The following is a 17,003-nucleotide window of genomic DNA, read 5'->3' as shown; positions in this document are numbered from 1 at the left end:
CAGTGAGAGAAAACAGCAGAAGTTTTCATTTATTGGATATAGCAATGAAATTAACAATACTTAAATCGTTTTTCTTTTTTTTCAAAATTAAATATTCAGGTCGTTTAACACAGTTTAATCATAACAGCAGAACTTCACCAGGAAGTCACGTCAACAATAGTTTGTGGTCTCTCAGTTTGAGTCAGGAACTCCAGCGACCTGTTTTCATGTGCTTAGAGTCATTTATATACCAGGTTTACATGAATATGAACTATAAAAATAATGGCATGAGTTAATTAGTAATAGTATGAGTTATGAATTTGGACTTACATGTTCTTGGGGAGAAAAAAATGGACTTTAATGTCTCCACTATAACATGAGGATCAACACAATTCTGCATTGCAGCCTTTGGACTAATTATTTTTGGATGGTTATTTCTTAGTAGCTCTTGGGATCTTCATACCACACTGTCACAGCGTCTTCTGTCTACCTTTATCATCGTCATGCTTGAACACATTCAAACACAATGAATCAGTGCTGAAACTCAGGTCTCAGAGGAGCAAAGGGACACTGCCCCCAACAGGCCAGCGTGGTTCTCACCCCATCCTCAGCAATAAGTAACCATAAATCTTCAGTAGAGCTTGTTGGGTACATAGCTTGATGGGAGGACGTGCTGTCAAAATTCATCTACGTTACTTACAGATATGTTCCAGATATGTCTGAATATCTAAACCTGTCCTTATATAAATATGAGGACATGCTCTGTTCCAAGATTACCTGGACCAACCAGTGGGGCACCCAGAGTCACAGATTTAACTTTGATGACTAACAGACTTTTCCACAATGTGCCATTTAAGTCTTTTTATTGACAAACATGTAAATATAATACAGAGAAAATAAAAAAGGAAGATTAAGATTGTCCTGAAGGACAACAGTAAAAATTAACTGTTTTGAAAAAAAAAGTAATAAAAGTATCAGATCAGAACTCCAATTTCGGAACGAGTCCTCACACCTTCATCCTGCCCATCATCTGTGGGATAAAACATATTGATGATTAAACTTAAGCTCAGAGAAACATGTCAATGCAAGGTGAATATGACATTTAGATAAATAGTAGTCAGTGTTTAACAAGACAGAAGTGTGGACACCCATTATATTAATAGGAACAAACACACCGTGAGTTATTATTGAATTAAGGGAGAACCAACTACCAGCTGTTAATAAGTGTGAAGACCCAAACCCACAATCAAATAAATTAAAAATCACTTGTCTTGATCAATATTGACCTTTTCAGACTTCAGCAAGATTTTCTTCCTTTATAGATACACACTTCTGAAAACAGTGTTCAAATTCAGCAGTTACTGAGATATAATGACTGAACACATATTCCAAGCAACTTCTTTCACCATTATGCAGTTTTGCTGCATGATGTGCAAAGATTAGCTCACTAATGATTGACACAAAAACATAAAATCATCTCCAGTAATTTGTACCAGCATACACAAAGCTAGTTTATTAGGTAGACTTGTACTATCCAATACAAGGCAATATCCCTGTAATAAATCTTTGATGTTTTAGTTTTTTTAACTGTGTGTCAGAAAGGTGATGATTTAAGTCTATAATCAATTTTGAGGCAGTAGTTAGTGGTGTTGCATTGGACTTCATTATATGGAGGCGTTTCAAAGGCTCTGTCACCTTCATATGTGTGAACGGAGAGGGAAAATGATTAAAAACAGGGAAAATACTGCAATGCAGCAATAAAACCAACATCACTAACTGTAGACTCAAGAATGATCAAAAAGTAGTAAAGTTTCAACAAAAGTTGATTATATGTTTCACAAAGATTGGATTCAATCTTTCAATTTTTCCTTGTCATAGCAGGAACAGCGCAGGTGTAACTAGTGACTGTTTTTCAACCAAATCAAAAGCAGCCATTTAACCTATTTGACAAGTCAAATAGTCTATTGTGTTGAATTAATGGTAATAAAGTGAAGGCATATCCACTGAGATACCAGTTTATCAGCACTAGATTGTGAAATCAACCTTTGGCAAGTAGCATGCATCAGTGACATTCATCTATTTCATTTGTAATTGTGTGTGTATCACTATTAAAAAAGTACCCTGTGGAGTTTTTGACTATTACAGTAATGCAGCTGTACAGCGCTGTTATGATGTAAAGTTACTGTACAGTCTCCACCAACACTTAAAAGCACTACATAACAAGCTACTCCACAGGTTACCTTAAAACTGATTCATTTAAGTGTGCCCCGTAAAACCCTGAATGAATTTGTATGTTTGTGTTTTCACCTTGCGAGCACTAGCTGTGAGTCCTTGAGGCTTTGAAGTCCTGCTGGTGGCTTGAGGAGACTTCTTCTGTCCTTTCATTGAAACCTGGGGTGACTTAAAGCTGCCAGCTCTGCCTTCTCGTTCCACTCCAGCGCGGGACTTTCCTGCGGGCAGATTTTCCTGACACTTGCGCGCAGTCTGAGCGGGTGTCTTCTTTGAATTTGTGCCCGGGGATTTCCGGGTGGAACTGCGCAGTTTGTTTAGACTTTTCTTTAGGTAGTTGTTGTTTTTAGGGGTGTTGTCGATAGTGAACATCATAGACTGCCTGCGGTCAGCCTGAGAATAATACAAGAGAAACTGTCAGAGAAGCATGCAAGACTTAATAAGTATGATTGTACTCCATGACAACATTCAATAAATAAGAAGAAGAAAGCTTAGGAAGCAAGACAATAGCTGATGAAATATGAAACATCTATTTTAAAAATAATAACCAAATGGCACTGAAAATTAATGACCAATGAAAAAATGTGTGGTCACTGTCAACCAACCAGTAAATTCCAAATGTGCATGTATATATAAACACTCACTGGGCTGAGGGCAGGACGAAGTTGAGAGCTGGAAGATCCACTGTTCACGTTCTTATTTTTGGGAGTGAGGGGACGGGGGAAGCAGCTGGCCTTATACTTTTTCTGTCAGATAGAGAGAAAAAAGTTAGGAAAAAGACAAATGGGAGAGAGGGTTTCAGGAAGTAAAATTTATGACTCATGGTCATTTTTGTGACATTTAAGTTTGAGTAACCAATGAAATAAGCAATCAATACAAAAGCCTAACCACCATTAAGAGTTTAGTGATACTCAAAAAGCTCTTTTTACACTCTTGTAAAAACATGTTTGACAAGGATCCCTCTAACTTCAAGACAAGTGACAAAGATATTAAGTGTGACAGGATAGTTTACAGTTGTACAATTGACTTGTAATGATAAGTAAAGGAAAATGGTACATTTTGAAGACTAAACCTCACAGGAAATCACAAGAAAAATACATCTAACAAAACATATTACATTTACAAGTAAAAACAGGGGTCAAATATACAGAATATTGTTCCTGTACTGTGCTTCCTTTGAGTTTTCTGCCAACATATACACTGATACAGATGTAACTGTGAAAAGCCAATATTGACCGATAACGTCTGCTTTCCAATATCAGGCTCTAACATCAGTGCAAAATACAACAAATATTTCTGTGCACACTAATGCAAACCAACCTCAGGCGAAGTTTGATGTAGAGATAACGTAGATGCAGAGCGCTTTGTGGCTTTGGGGCTTCTCAACTGAGAGGAGCTGACAGTTCTGGACGGCAGCTGGCCTGGCATCAAGGACAGACGGTGAGAACGAGTACTGGCTGCGGGACCCATCTGCCCCACCATGAGGGAGTGGCGATGAGAGGCGAGAGAGTCTTGCAGCTGACTGGGCAATGCAGACGCCCGCCGGATTGTTTCAGACGGATCACCGGTACGGAGCTCTTCGTCTGTGAAAATGAACGCACCGGTGCGGCAGTACTAGAGGAAGAGACAGAGAGGCATGAGTGGCGGGAAGTTCAAGTTAATGCAACAAGAAAAAACATCTTTTAAAGCTTGTTGCAGATGTGATTTTCACTAGTATCACCAGATTTACAGTAATGATTAATGTGTAAATCAATGTTTGAATACATTTCTGGTTTGGTGCCACAGCAACTACCTGTGCACAGTATTTTATTCATCACTATTTTGTCTACAAATTGGGCTCACTATTAATATGCATATGTGACTGTATGCCTGTTGTGTTGCACTTAAGTGTTCCTGTCAACCAACCTCAGACTCCACAGGGTAGCTGCTCTTTAGATGAGGAAGGCAGGCCTTGTTCCTTGCCTGGAGCTCAGCAATCCTCATCCAGTCATCAGGTGCACCGTCTGGCTCGTTCTCTGCCCCCACACAGAATGTACTAGCAGCTGAAGATGTACAGATGTATAAATATAGGCAACTATGCATAACTGTCATAGTAGCACTTATCCATGGTACCTATCAGATAAATTCGATGCTTCCCATATGCATTTGAAAAGGGTCCATTTATTTTCCCCTGTGGGTCCCAGTGTTTGACATTATGAAGTGTTTAATATTTTCTTCACCCTGACCTTCATTTTGTATCCTTCAGTACAATCTCCTGTGAGTAAGCCAGGTTTCTACTTACTCTGTGAATGTATCGTGCTCCGTCGATAACCTGGCAGGCCGATGAGCTGGTCGCTGCCAGCTCCAGCCACTTTGGCAGGTGTGTCAAAAAGCTCCATAGACACGGGTCGTGCAGCGTGGGTACTGGAGAGGTTCGGCTGGGAGCGAGATGAGGCCACGCTGTAGAAAGTCTCATCACCTTCATTGCGTCCTGGAGTTTTCTACAGATGAGAGTTGAATTTAAAGTTAGAAGAAAACATTGGTTGTGTGACTGTTTTGAACATGTTAAGACCTGGATTCAGCTATTTGAATCAGTTTTCTTCATTTGCCAGAGAGTATTAAGAGCAGAAGCACATCAAGCTCTATAGATCTTGAAAGCAATTGTTTAAGTGTAATGGTAATAACCAGGACAAGAAATACCTAACAAATATCCTTTTGACTATATCTGAGAAACATTGCTAAAGTGATTATTTGAATATATAACCATCTTCAACCTGGTGTGTGTTTTCGCCTGTGTTCATGCAGTGTAACTGTGCTAAACTGTGAACATGCAAAAGTTCAGAAGCATGTAGGTGAGTTTCCTCCACCTTAGTCATGGTGATGTTTATAACCTGCGTGGTCCTACGTCGTTTGACAGATGAAGATGCATTTTTACATGCTGAATCCAGTTCCATTTTGTGCTCTGCACTGGTCCTAAAAGGAGAAAAAAAAAAAAAAAAAAAAACAGGAATCTGAATGGCAGAGTATGCAGGAAAAAAACTAATTCTGGTAACACTGAAATCAGGAAATTACGTGTGAGGGGAGGGGGAAATTGCCAGGACAATTCTTTCAATATTCAAAAAGATATAAACCACTGGATTTCTTAAAATACCAGCAAATAATGAGCTCTACAGAAGCTGTAGCTTTAAAGGAGATGTAATGAAATGTATTTAATCATTTGTAGATTATATCATAAATTAGTTCCATAAGTGTTTTTACACAATACAATAAAACATTAGCATAATAAATGCTTACAGGAACAAATTAAGTTTCAAGTTTGTTACACAGGACTGATAATAGGTGTCTGTTCAAGTCAGTTACACAATTTCAACTGGTCTCTAGATGCCAGGGGATTTCCATATACAGTATAAACCACTTGACTGGTCTGATTTTTACATCTCACCTCAAAAACAAAAATAATAAAATATCACAGGAATAAAACATGAAGAGAAGCTGAAAACAACCCCACTGAATTTTCTAAACATATGTTTGAGCATGTATCCACAATGTAATGTAGGTCAAAAAAGGCTGAGTAAAGGGTAATTCAAGAGACACATCTATTTAGCATACTACATGCTAAAAATACATCACAACACCCACCATGCTCACTTACTCAGTAACTACAGAAACCTCTGACAGATGGCTATTCTGTAAAACTCCCAAGTTTGCCACATCTGTGTGACATACCTGTTAACCTGTCTGGTGTTAATAGGTGTGAAGTACAAAGTTTCCAGAGACTCAGCATGTAGACCCCGGCGCTTGGCTGCCAGGCGCTCTGAACTGCGAACAAGCGGTGTGCTTGATTCGTCAGGCGCTGAAAGTTTCCTGCAAAGGTGAGAAAAGTATTCTGCGATTTTACAAACAGGTTCCCACTATCGATTAACATCTATCTATAATTAAAGATTTTAATGACATTTTTGCTTTTCTTAAGTTGTATTTCTTCCTTGTTTTTTTTGTTAGTGCACAAAAAAAAGGCAGGGTAAAAAGGCAACTTTCAGGGATATTATCAAAAACTATATAAAAAGAACTTTGAACAGTTTTAAAGCACAACAGCAGCACTATGGAGTGGCAGGCCTGCAAAATGTGACTGAAACTGTCCCAAAATAGTTATAACGCACTGAGGCTCTGCTCACATATCACGCTGTAACATTAATAACTGAAACTACTAGATCCTATTATTTTGGGCATGATTAGGTTAACTCGTTTTCACCTTAGTTTTCATTGAAAATACAAATCAAAAAAACATTTTTTTTTTTTTTATCAAAATGGCTGCCAAAGAACATAAAAAATATTCTGTTTTTCTCTGCTTTATTACACCAAGATAACTGCAACCCTAAAAGAGTTCATGCTTCTTATGTGAGAGGAGCATTACCTTGTGTTGTTCAGAGAGTCTTCCAGAGAGCTCTGGTCCAGGCTGTCAGAGCTCAAGGTTCTCCTCACCTGAACTCTAGTGTGAACACTCAAGCGTGCTTTGGGAACCTCAAAGTACTGCGACTCTGACGCATGTCCTTCATTTCCGGGAATCTTATTGTGTGCCCGCAGGTTATGGTCAGCATAGGCCAGCTAAAGATAAACGGATACAGTGTTAGGAGATCAGGTTGGAATGCTGCATGACTGTGCTCTCAAAGTCATTTAACTCATAAAGCTTCATTCTAGTTTTACAGTAACTAAAAACAGAACAGACGCTGTTTAAGTCTAATCTTTGTGAGGATGTGTGGTCATGCTCATTGTACAACAATCTCTTAATACTTCATAATACAAAACCAACCTGTGCCTCCAAACTGGCCACAGTTTTCAAAAGTGTCTTCTCCTTGCTTTTGGCCTCTTCCAGATCCAGTTGAAGACACTTGTTTTCCACTGTAATAGCCTTCACTTCACGCTCTCTCTCATCCAAAGAATGCTTGAGTCCATCCACCTCCTCTTGGCTATGCTGGAGAAGCTTCTTCTTCTCATTGTAATGACTCACTGCCTTCTCCATCTGTGACATTATGATAATAACCAAATATGTTATTGTTAATCTGTAAATCCCAACAAATCATCTATTGAAACTATTGCAGGAAGAATACCAGCTGATGTTACAGGTCAATTAAGTAATAAACAGAAAGGAAATAATCAAATGTGTTTTCAGTCAAAAATTATTGCTTTAGATAAGTAGTCAGAGATACAAATAGTGAAACTGAGTTGAGTTGTGTTTTGTGTGGACTGTTTTGAGTCACACTAACCTGTGCCTTGTAGTGTTGTGCAGCCTCAGATTTAGCTAAGAGCTGTTCCTGCAGGTCTTTCTTTAGCATCTCGCTTTCTTCAGCTTTTTCTTTCTCTTTTAAGAGTCTCTCTTTCTCCATTTTCAATAATTCAAGCTCCTGCTGTAGCACAGCTTCCAGTTTGCAGGAGGCTATGTTCTCCCTCTCTAAGATCTCCTTGTTTTTAACAAGCCTCTCCTTCTCAAAGACCATGGCTTCAACTTTTTTCTCCAGAGCTTGCTGATCCATTTCTGCCTGGAGTATCCTGGCCATGAGTACTTCTTTTTCCCGGACAAGATGCTCATTTTCCCTGAGAGTGGTAGCCTGAATCTCCTGTTCAGCTTCTTTCTGTCTGAGGGCTGTGGCTTGTGTCTCTTTGTGTTGGTTCAGGTCTGCATTTACTGAAAAGAGCTGCTGTTGGAGGATATCTATCTGCTGAGCAGACCCCTGCTGAGTTTCAAGTAACAGCTGCTCTTTAGTCACAAGTTTTAGAGAAATGGTTTCCACTTGCCCTTTCAGATCCTGGATCTCCTGTTGAAGAACATCTCTCTGTTTAGAGTTCTCCTCTTGTGTCTTTGACAGCATTTTCTCATTGGTTTGAGCCTCCTCTTTTGCTTTTTGGACCAAGTTAGCTTTTGCAGCAACCTCCTCTCTGAGAGTGTTGAGGTTTTGATCTTTTTCAGCTATGAGGATGTTGACAGCAGACAACTCTGTCTGGAGAACTTCAAGCTTCTCTTCAGCCTTGAGAAGGAGGCTCTCTTTCTCACTATGAGATTCTTTTAGCTTTTGAATATCTTCTTCACACAAGTGAATCTGTTCCTGCAGAATTTTGTTTTGTTGTACTTGCTCCTGTAGGCTCTGGATTGACTCTTTCTGTTGAGTATTTACTTGCTGTTGCTGAGCCAACAGATCTTCCTTGGACTGAACATCTTCCTCAGCCTTCCTCAGTGAGGAGTCAAGAGTCTCAACCTGTTTCTTTAAACTTTGGAGCTCTTGATGTAGTAAATCAGATTGCTCTGAGCTGTCAGTTCTCAGCAGTATCATCTGTTCCTCTTTAACTTGGATCTCCTCTTTCATCTTCCTCACCTCTGCCTCAGAAGCTGCCAGCTGTTGTTGTAGAAGCTCTTTCTGCTGAGCACCATCCTGCTCCTGCTTGGTAAGCATAGCTCGCTGAGTCTGAACCTGCTCCTCGGCTTTTGTGAGAGAGACACGCATATCATCTAGTTGGTTTTTGAGACATTGGATCTCTTGCTGTTGCAAGTCAGAATGTACAGAGCCCTCTTTTTCCAGTGTGACAAGCTGTTCCTCTTTAGCCTGGATCTGCTCCCTAAGCCCCTTTATCTCCTCTTCAGAGGTTGCTTTCAAGTTTTGGAATGTATTTTTTTCCTGAGAAATCTCCAATTCTTTCTTTGCCAAGAAGTCTTCTTTAGCCTGAACCTGCTCTGTTGCAGTCTTCAGGGATTCACTCAAACTTTGGACCTGGTCCCTGAGACTTTGGATCTCATTCTGTAGAACTTCTGATTGCTTGCAGCTCTCGTTCTTTAACAAGTTCACCTGTCCCTCTTTAGTTTGGATCTCCTCCCTCAGAAGCTTAACCTCCTCGTCAAGGGCCGCACTGTCCTTTCTAAGAGCTTCAATCTGCAAAGTGCTCTCCTCCTCCTGCTTGGTAAGCAAAGCTTGCTGAGTCTGAACCTGCTCCTCAGCTTTTGTGAGAGAGACACACATATCATCTAGTTGGTTTTTGAGAGATTGGATCTCTCGCTGTTGCATGTCAGAATGTACAGAGCCCTCTTTTTTCAGTGTGACGAGCTGTTCCTCTTTAGTCTCGATCTGCCCCCTAAGCCCCTTTATCTCCTCTTCAGAGTTATTTCTTTCCTGAGAAATCTCCAATTCTTTCTTTGCCAAGAAGTCTTCTTTAGCCTGAACTTGCTCTGTTGCAGTCTTCAGGGATTCACTCAAACTTTGGACCTGGTCCCTGAGACTTTGGATCTCATTCTGTAGCACTTCTGTTTGCTTGCAGCTCTCGTTCTTTAACAAGTTCACCTGTCCCTCTTTAGTTTGGATCTCCTCCCTCAGCAGCTTAACCTCCTCCTCAAGGGCCATACTATCCTTTCTAAGAGCCTCAATCTGCAAAGTGCTCTCCTCCTCCTGCTTGGCCATCAGATCTTCTTTGGCTTGAACCTGATCCTTGACCATTTGTAGAGAATCACTCATACTTTTGATTTGTTTATTCAGACATTCGATCTCCTGCTGTAGCAATTCAGAATGTGTAGAGCTCTCTTTCTTAAGCAGACTTAACTGCTCCTCCTTAGCATGGATCTCTGAGTTTAGTCTCTTCACCTCATCTTGAGATGCTACCATGTCCATCTGGAGCACCTCAATATGCTTAGTACTCTGTAGTTGCTCGTTGGCAAACAGATTTTCCTTGGACTGCAAATTCTCCTCAGCCATCTTCAGTGAGGAACTGAGACTCTCCACCTGCTTCTCTAAACCTTGGATCTCTTGATGTAGTTGTTCTGACTGCTCTGAATACTGATTTTTCAACAAAGTAATCTGTTCCTCTTTAGTCTGGATCTCCTCCTTCATGCCAATTACCCTCTCTTCAGAAGCAGACAGTTGTTGCTGCAGGAGGTCTTTTTGATGAACGCTTTCCTGCTCCTGCTTTGTAAGCATCACCTGTTGAGACTGAACATGTTCCTCAGCCTTTCTGAGAGAGTCATGCAGACTTTCTACTTGGCCTTTTAGACCTCTGATCTCTTCCTGCAGTAATTCAGACTGCTTGGAGCTGTCATTAGTCAGGATAACAAGCTGCTCATTTTTTACCTGTATCTCTACATTTAGCTTCCGAGCCTCCTCCTCACAGGTTATAATCTGTTGCTGGAGTACCTCCCTTTGTTCGATATTCTCCTCTTGGGTTTTAGCCAGAAGGTCATGCTTAAGTTGAATTTCCTGTTCAGCTTGTTTGAGAGATGAGCTAATATCTTCCACTTGGACAGTTAAGGTCTGGATTTTATTCTGAAGAATCTCTTGCTGATTTGATTTCTCCAGAACTAATTGGGCAAGCATTTCCTCTTTGGCTTGAATTTCATCTTTGGTTTTTTTGTTTTCATCTGTAAGAACATCAACTTCTTCTCTGAGACTGTCAATTTGTTGATCTCTATCAGCGAGAAGAGCACTGACAGCAGATAACTTTGTCTCAAGATCTTTCACCCGTTCTTCAGTCTGGTTAAGGAGGTCTTCCTTCTCTTTCTTAATTTCCTTTAGTTTTTCAATTTCCTGTTCACAAGCAGCAACATGCTGTTGCAGTCTGACTGTCTGCTCGGTTTTCTGCAGCTCAACCTGCTCAAGTTGAAACTTGAGATCCTGGATCTTTTGCTGAAGGACTTCTCTCTGCTCAGCGATCTCCTTTTGCAACTTGTCAAAAATTTCATCCTTAGCTTGAATAATTTCCTCAGTTTGGGACTTTTGTTGCTCCAGGAGTTCTTTCTGTTGAGTAATTTCTTGTTGATACTCTGTGAGCTGCTGTGTTTTGGCCTGAATCTCCACCTCCGCCTTGTTCAGGGAGCCAATTGTGCTCTCCAGGTCATTCTTCAAATCGTTGATTTCACTCTCCAACATTTCTCTCTGGAAATTTGAGAAAATTATGATTTACCATCTAAAACAAAATAAATGTTTAAACATGAAAGGAAACAGAAACAAAGAAAGTTGATTATCAAACAAGCATTTGAGTTTTGTTTGATACTACAATTGTAAGCTTTTATACTTTACCTCCATTACAGGCCCCATATTCTCTCCTACTTCTTCCTTAGTGGCCCTGCTTATTTCTTCCTCTAAACAGGAAATCTTTCCCTGGAGGATCTGAATTTGTTCAGTCAGGAGCTCCTGAGAAACAAGGGAGAATCGGACATTAAAAACTCTGTGTGAAACCAGAAATGTAGCAACTTGTGTACCCCCTTTACATACTTATGTAGGCATCTTACAACACCTGTTACAAAAAGTTCATAGAAATGCATTTCTTATTAATTTTATATTTAAAAAGACATTCATGAATATTTTAGGGTGACTTTTTCTTCCAGTGTCTGATTCATGTTGTTGTCTTTGTCTATTTACGTCACTAGTGTCATTTAACTAATGTCTAAATCAGGCAGTTATGGGTGATAGGGCATCCTTACACATGAAAACTTGTTTCCAGAACTGAGGAAAAATGATCTGTCTTGCGGTGATTGATTATTAAATGACACAGAATTTAAACTATAACATAATATTGTTAGTGTAAGATAAGTGGCCAACACAATTTCAGGTTGTAAGGTTAGACACTACCTTTTGAGAGGTAGCTTGGTTGAGTTCATTCTGTAGGTGTCCTGTTTTGGTTCTCCACTCCTCCTGATCAGATGCTTGGGTTTCTGTCAGCCTGTCAACTTCAGCCTTAAAGATGGACAGCTCTGAACACACTGCTCTCATCTGTGAAAACATTAATAGAAATCCATGACAATCTCTATGAAGTTATAGTTTTGATCTCAACATTGACACACTTGTAATGTGATGTGTAATGTGAAATGGTTACTAGTATTGTCAAACACACTGAACACAGCCAGCATTAGTATGGCTCAAAATTAGCAGAAGTTTTTGAAATCTGCTCCTGTTTCACGTGAAAAGATAAAAATTAATTCACAACATGATCGCATTTAACAAAAGGTCCTTTGTACATGTGTACATACCTGGGAGGAGAGCACACCATTCTCGTCTGTCAACTCATCCACTTTACGCTCCATGAGTGAAGAGTTACTCTTGAAGTCTTTATTTTGCTTTAACATCTCATTAATACGCATCTGTAACCTAAGAAAAAAAAAAGGCAGAAAAAAAGTTAGCAAAGGAGTTTCTTCTATCAGTTTTACACCAAACTCAACAGGCGTTGGATTAATGTAACAATTTTTCTTGTGCAGCTGAAATTATAAAAACCTGTAAAACTAGTTTTGTTTATATTGCTGTGTTACAAATGCCATATTAGAGCATTACGGTGCATGAAATGTATCATTTTACTTGCCATTTTTGAATGATCAGAACCTTTTTCTAAAGGCTGATCAAGACACTTTTTAAGTTACAGGCTAAGTTTTTCTGATTAAAAGGACATGAGCTCACATTAACAACATTCCCCTGAGGAAAATAAATTGACATGCAAGTGTTGGACAATATAATTAGGACAACAGCTATTCTGCATTTCTTTAGCCTGGCTCATGTCTTACGTGCACTGGAATAGTGTTATCAGGTTGTCGTCCCACTCATCCAACACGTAATTGATTTGAATATTCTCTTTCAATTTTAGACTTTTTACCAAACTAGGCTTAACTGTCCATGTTCAGAAGATAAGATCTTAGATTAGTTCTGTGATTGGGTACTTACGTAGTGTTCTTGGTCTCAAACTCATTGATTTGTTCCCTGGCAACCTGCTCCCTGTCATCTTGTTCTCCTTTCAGCTTATCCAGACGATACTGCAACTGATTGATATGGGATTCTGGAAAGAAAAAAAAAGTACAGAGCAGACTTTAATTTTAAAAGAAGAGAAACATGAACTTAAAAAAAAACAAAAAAAACAGGCAGACAAATACACATCTAGCAAACCTAGCCTGACCAGTGGTACGCAAATAGCGGCCCATGGGCCAAATCCAGCAAAACTATTTGGCCCCCTGATGAAAGCTCAAGTTTTGACTAACAGTTTACATAATGTTTACACATTTTTTCACAAATCTACTGTAGAGAACAAAATAAACCCCAATGAATATAACCTTGTTACATCTAATACTGCCCCCACACCAGGAGAGGTATTAAAATCATGGTGTCACCACGCTGTTTGAACACTGCATGCTGCTGAAATTAAGTCTTATAAACTGACCAGAAGTTACAATTTAATATGTGAATTTTAACAGTTTTAATTCCACAACTTTAACCAGTTGGGCAAGAACAGATTTGTACTTCACACACACAAATAGGTGGCAGTCAAACAGAAAAAGTATGTTGATGCCTTTCTTTTCTCCCCCAAGGCAACAACAGAACTTTCAATTAATCATAAATTAAGTTGGCCACTGTTTGTCATGTGTGGATAACTGGTTATCGTCCCCCCCAAATGTAAAAAAAACATTAGATGTAAAAGAAAAAGAGGCAACTAATGTACAAAAAGGTTTGCCTTGTGTGGTACCTTTCTGTGTAACAAGTGCTAACTTGCTAGCCAGCTCCCTCTCCAACAAATCTCTGTAGTCTCTCTCCTTGATCATCTGTCGTTGCATCTTCCTCATCTGAAATTTGGGTGTGTTCATAATATCTTGCAGAGGAGAATTGCTGTGGGAGCAAAAGCAAATCAGGCAAGGTAAAAAATTGTAACCAAAATGTTAACATCCCATGAATTTGCAAACATAAACGATATGCACCTATAGGATGTATATTGCTTAATGTTTTAATGGTATACATCCCTACAGTTAGCCATTTTGTTATAGAGTGAAAACAAAGATGTTCATCACTGTAAATTAAGCCAAGCAAGAAGGACTTTGCTCCTTTGCTCACCTACTTCACTGTATTTAATGTATGTTCATGTTCATGTAAAACCCAACTACAGGTTTAAGGAATACAACCAAAGCTGTTTTCACTTAATATTGTCTCCAGGCTACAAATCTTTCATTTGAGACATGGAGCTAATTAAGGCAAAAAATGCCTAGTAAAGAGCTTCAACACCCCACAGATATACTGATGATCCTGTAATGCCATAGGAAACCAAAACTCTCACTTATTGCCCCTTAAGTACAGGTTTTAACATAAAAAATAAAACATTATGTTAACCATATAGTTTGAAAAATATAAAAAATTATTAAAGATAAATTCAAATCCATAATGGTACCTGACTGAGGAAGAGGCCACTGTTTGCATGTCCACAAATGTGATTTTCTGTGTGCGGTGGAACATGGGGGACTCGTCATCTGAGAACACAGAGCTAGACGACGCATTGGAGGTAGAGGTGGTTACCGGTCGATCAAATATTTCACTGTCGACAGGCAAACCTGAAATTCATGAGGAGAAATGTGTTTTGACTAATTTTACAGCTTCATAGTTAATACAAAATACACTGAAAAAAAAAACGAATATATAAATATTTATAGTTATGTGTCATCAGGAGACATTAATATCACATATCACACAGATGGAAATGAATGAATTTGTGACTTACGTTTCAATGCCAGATAGGCCTCAAGCGCACTGCTCAGATAAACACAGCCCTCACTCTCCATCACAAAACTACAAGTCAGGTTTGCAATCTCTCGCTAAAAGACAAGAGCAGGAATGTGATTGGCAACAAATTAAATTGAAGACCAGTATTAAACATGATATCTTCAAAGAAACAGGTGAACAAGACACTAAATAGTAAAGTCACAAAAAAGAAAACAAACACTCAACTTACCTCCACATCGCATTCCAACGCGTTTAGTGTACATCTGTCATTCATCATGTCGTGGTATACGAGCAACAAAAGCACCTGGTGACAGCACATGGATAAAGTCAGAATGGGATGCATTTGTGAGTGTGTGTGTGTGTGTGTGTGTGTGTCCCATGTAAGCACTATTCCTTTAAAAGACTGATGAGTCTGGTTCATAGCTTTTCTGTATTAATTATTTTAAATCATTAGACTGTTGCATCTTACTTGTTACTTATGAAATGTTTGGAAGGAAACCATTATATAATTGACACAAAAGTTGTGTCATCTTATACCTTTGCAATTTCTACTGTTAGGTTGATGCCATCTCTTATGTTGTCCCAGGATAATGAAGTGCCTTTTGCTGTATTAAATCTGCAATCTCCTAATGAACAAAAACAGAGATAGATTAGTTCTCAAAAGGACCACAATATTCCAAATCTATGTACGTGAAAGAGAAAAAGAGAAAAAATTGCCTTCAGGTTGATGTTATCACCTTGCTGTAGTGATGTAGAAGTGAACTTGAAGTGTGTAAATAAATCCTGACGTCACTATCAGATGTGCATGTGGGTGCAACAGAGCACATTTCTGACCACACCCAACTGTGATGCAAGGCGTGGTCAAAGGTGCAACATTTAAAATTTACAACCAAAAGACAGCAGAGAAAACAATGCCTTTGGTTTTGGAATTAACTTACTCTGAGTTACTACACCTAGACATTTTCAGAAATACAGTATGCTTGTTTGTCAGATGAAAAGATCCAGATCACCTTCATCTTAATCTCCATGCATTTGTACAGTGATAGGTCTGGGACAGGTGATGTCTATCTTAGCATAAAGAAGACTGGAAGCAGGGGGAGGGAAAGGTCCAGCACCCTCCGAAGCAAAAACGGGTGTGATAAGCCATTCTCTTGTCTCAGATGAAACTGGAGACTGTACCACACCTTTTTAAATATATGTTTGAGAAAGACATTACATAAAACTCACTTTCCACAAAGTCAGCAACAATCTTGAACCGATCTTCAGTGGAATTACTGAAGGAGGGGTTGGGGTCCTTTTTCCTGAAATTGCACAAAGAATATGAAAACAAGAACAAAGTGGAGGTTTATTCTGAGGAATCAAAAGACTAACAGGAAAAGCCATGTTTAAAAAACTTAGCTCAAACTTCACTGAACTTCTCTTGTTTACACAGACTTGTTTACACAGACTTGGCATTGCATGACAGCAATCCTACTTACAGCATATGAACAACTTTAAGTAAAAGTGTCCCATCTTGTAAATCGTCGATATTAATTTCTCGGTCGGACAGTTTTATGCTGTTGACCTGCAAAACATTGCATGAAAAGTTTGGTTAAGTTAAACTGCATCCAACTGGCATTGCTAGAATTAATAAGTAAAAGTACAGAACAGTAAAATTAAAGTTTGGATATAATTACCCAGCTGAGAAGAGCCTTAATACCCGGATTGAATGTCATCTTGGCTGACCCTTTATCTCAAAGGGAATTCAACCTGGAGGAGAAAAACTGTAACTTCAGTCTTAAAAAATGTATTTACAGTATATTGCTCACGTTATTTAGGTTAACGGCTGTCTGACATTAACGTTACAGCATTTTCATCCACTGCTAAATAGCTAAGTAGCTAAACTAGGTGATTAAACTTCGTGGAGATATTGTTAATTTACATGATGATTGCTAACTTAACGCTAGTGTCAGCTTAATTGTTAGCATCATTATTCCTTGGCTAACAGCCACTGTTAATTTAGCAGGTTAGTTCATTCTCAATAGCGTTAATGTTAGTAAAATAAATGTCTTTCAAGCAGCGACTTACCTTAGAAGCCAATAACTTAAAACAACTTCTCTCTGTAACGTTTTTAGTCGTCCTTTAAAAGAAACGTACACCATCCGTTTCACTACACGGACTTGTGCTACGAAATAAACAGTCAGATGAAATGGATGAAATTCAAATAGGGTCGCTGAAGATTGAACCAGCCAATCCGATCTCACATTTCGACGCGTCTGAAAATAGGCGAAATTGATTGGTTGAAAGACCGGAAAGGCAACAGAATGTCGCGCTCGTTCTATA

The 17,003-nt window shown here is 39.0% G+C and overlaps 1 protein-coding gene across 4 annotated transcripts; it reads right to left on the bottom strand.

Annotated features, from left to right (window-relative positions):
* Positions 1-825: 825 nt before the first annotated feature.
* numa1 (nuclear mitotic apparatus protein 1) lies at positions 826-16,868 on the bottom strand. 4 transcript variants are annotated; one of them, XM_042415376.1, is made up of 26 exons: positions 16,749-16,868; positions 16,358-16,430; positions 16,160-16,245; positions 15,909-15,982; positions 15,219-15,307; positions 14,911-14,985; positions 14,680-14,773; positions 14,353-14,512; positions 13,660-13,799; positions 12,867-12,978; positions 12,185-12,302; positions 11,787-11,927; positions 11,235-11,348; positions 9,456-11,090; positions 7,449-9,041; positions 6,995-7,204; positions 6,599-6,789; positions 5,914-6,051; positions 5,055-5,160; positions 4,490-4,688; positions 4,114-4,250; positions 3,529-3,822; positions 2,853-2,954; positions 2,287-2,601; positions 1,266-1,311; positions 826-1,009 (listed from the first exon to the last, which is right to left on the bottom strand). In XM_042415376.1, the coding sequence occupies exons 2-25, from the start codon at positions 16,394-16,396 to the stop codon at positions 1,270-1,272; spliced, it is 6,204 nt and encodes a 2,067-aa protein (XP_042271310.1). In that variant the 5' UTR covers positions 16,397-16,430; positions 16,749-16,868; the 3' UTR covers positions 826-1,009; positions 1,266-1,269. The 4 variants fall into 4 exon arrangements, with proteins under 4 accessions (XP_042271310.1, XP_042271307.1, XP_042271309.1 ...); XM_042415373.1 differs by having other exon boundaries at positions 7,449-11,090; XM_042415375.1 differs by having other exon boundaries at positions 5,079-5,160; positions 7,449-11,090.
* Between the last annotated feature and the right edge of the window lie 135 nt (positions 16,869-17,003).

The sequence above is a fragment of the Thunnus maccoyii genome, chromosome 6 (assembly GCF_910596095.1).
Source record: "Thunnus maccoyii chromosome 6, fThuMac1.1, whole genome shotgun sequence".
Classification (NCBI taxonomy): Eukaryota; Metazoa; Chordata; class Actinopteri; order Scombriformes; family Scombridae; genus Thunnus; species Thunnus maccoyii.
This window is presented reverse-complemented; position numbering and strand designations above follow the sequence as displayed.

What these genes read in the sequence shown, in the direction of transcription:
- numa1 (XM_042415373.1), bottom strand. Translation starts at nt 16,396, where the DNA reads ATGACATTCAATCCGGGTATTAAGGCTCTTCTCAGCTGG. An exon ending in ACCAAGCTACCTCTCAAAAG is followed by an intron (nt 11,349 to 11,786) that starts GTAGTGTCTAAC and finishes CTTGTTTCTCAG; the next exon opens with GAGCTCCTGACTGAACAAAT. An exon ending in TGGCCAGTTTGGAGGCACAG is followed by an intron (nt 6,790 to 6,994) that starts GTTGGTTTTGTA and finishes GTTTATCTTTAG; the next exon opens with CTGGCCTATGCTGACCATAA.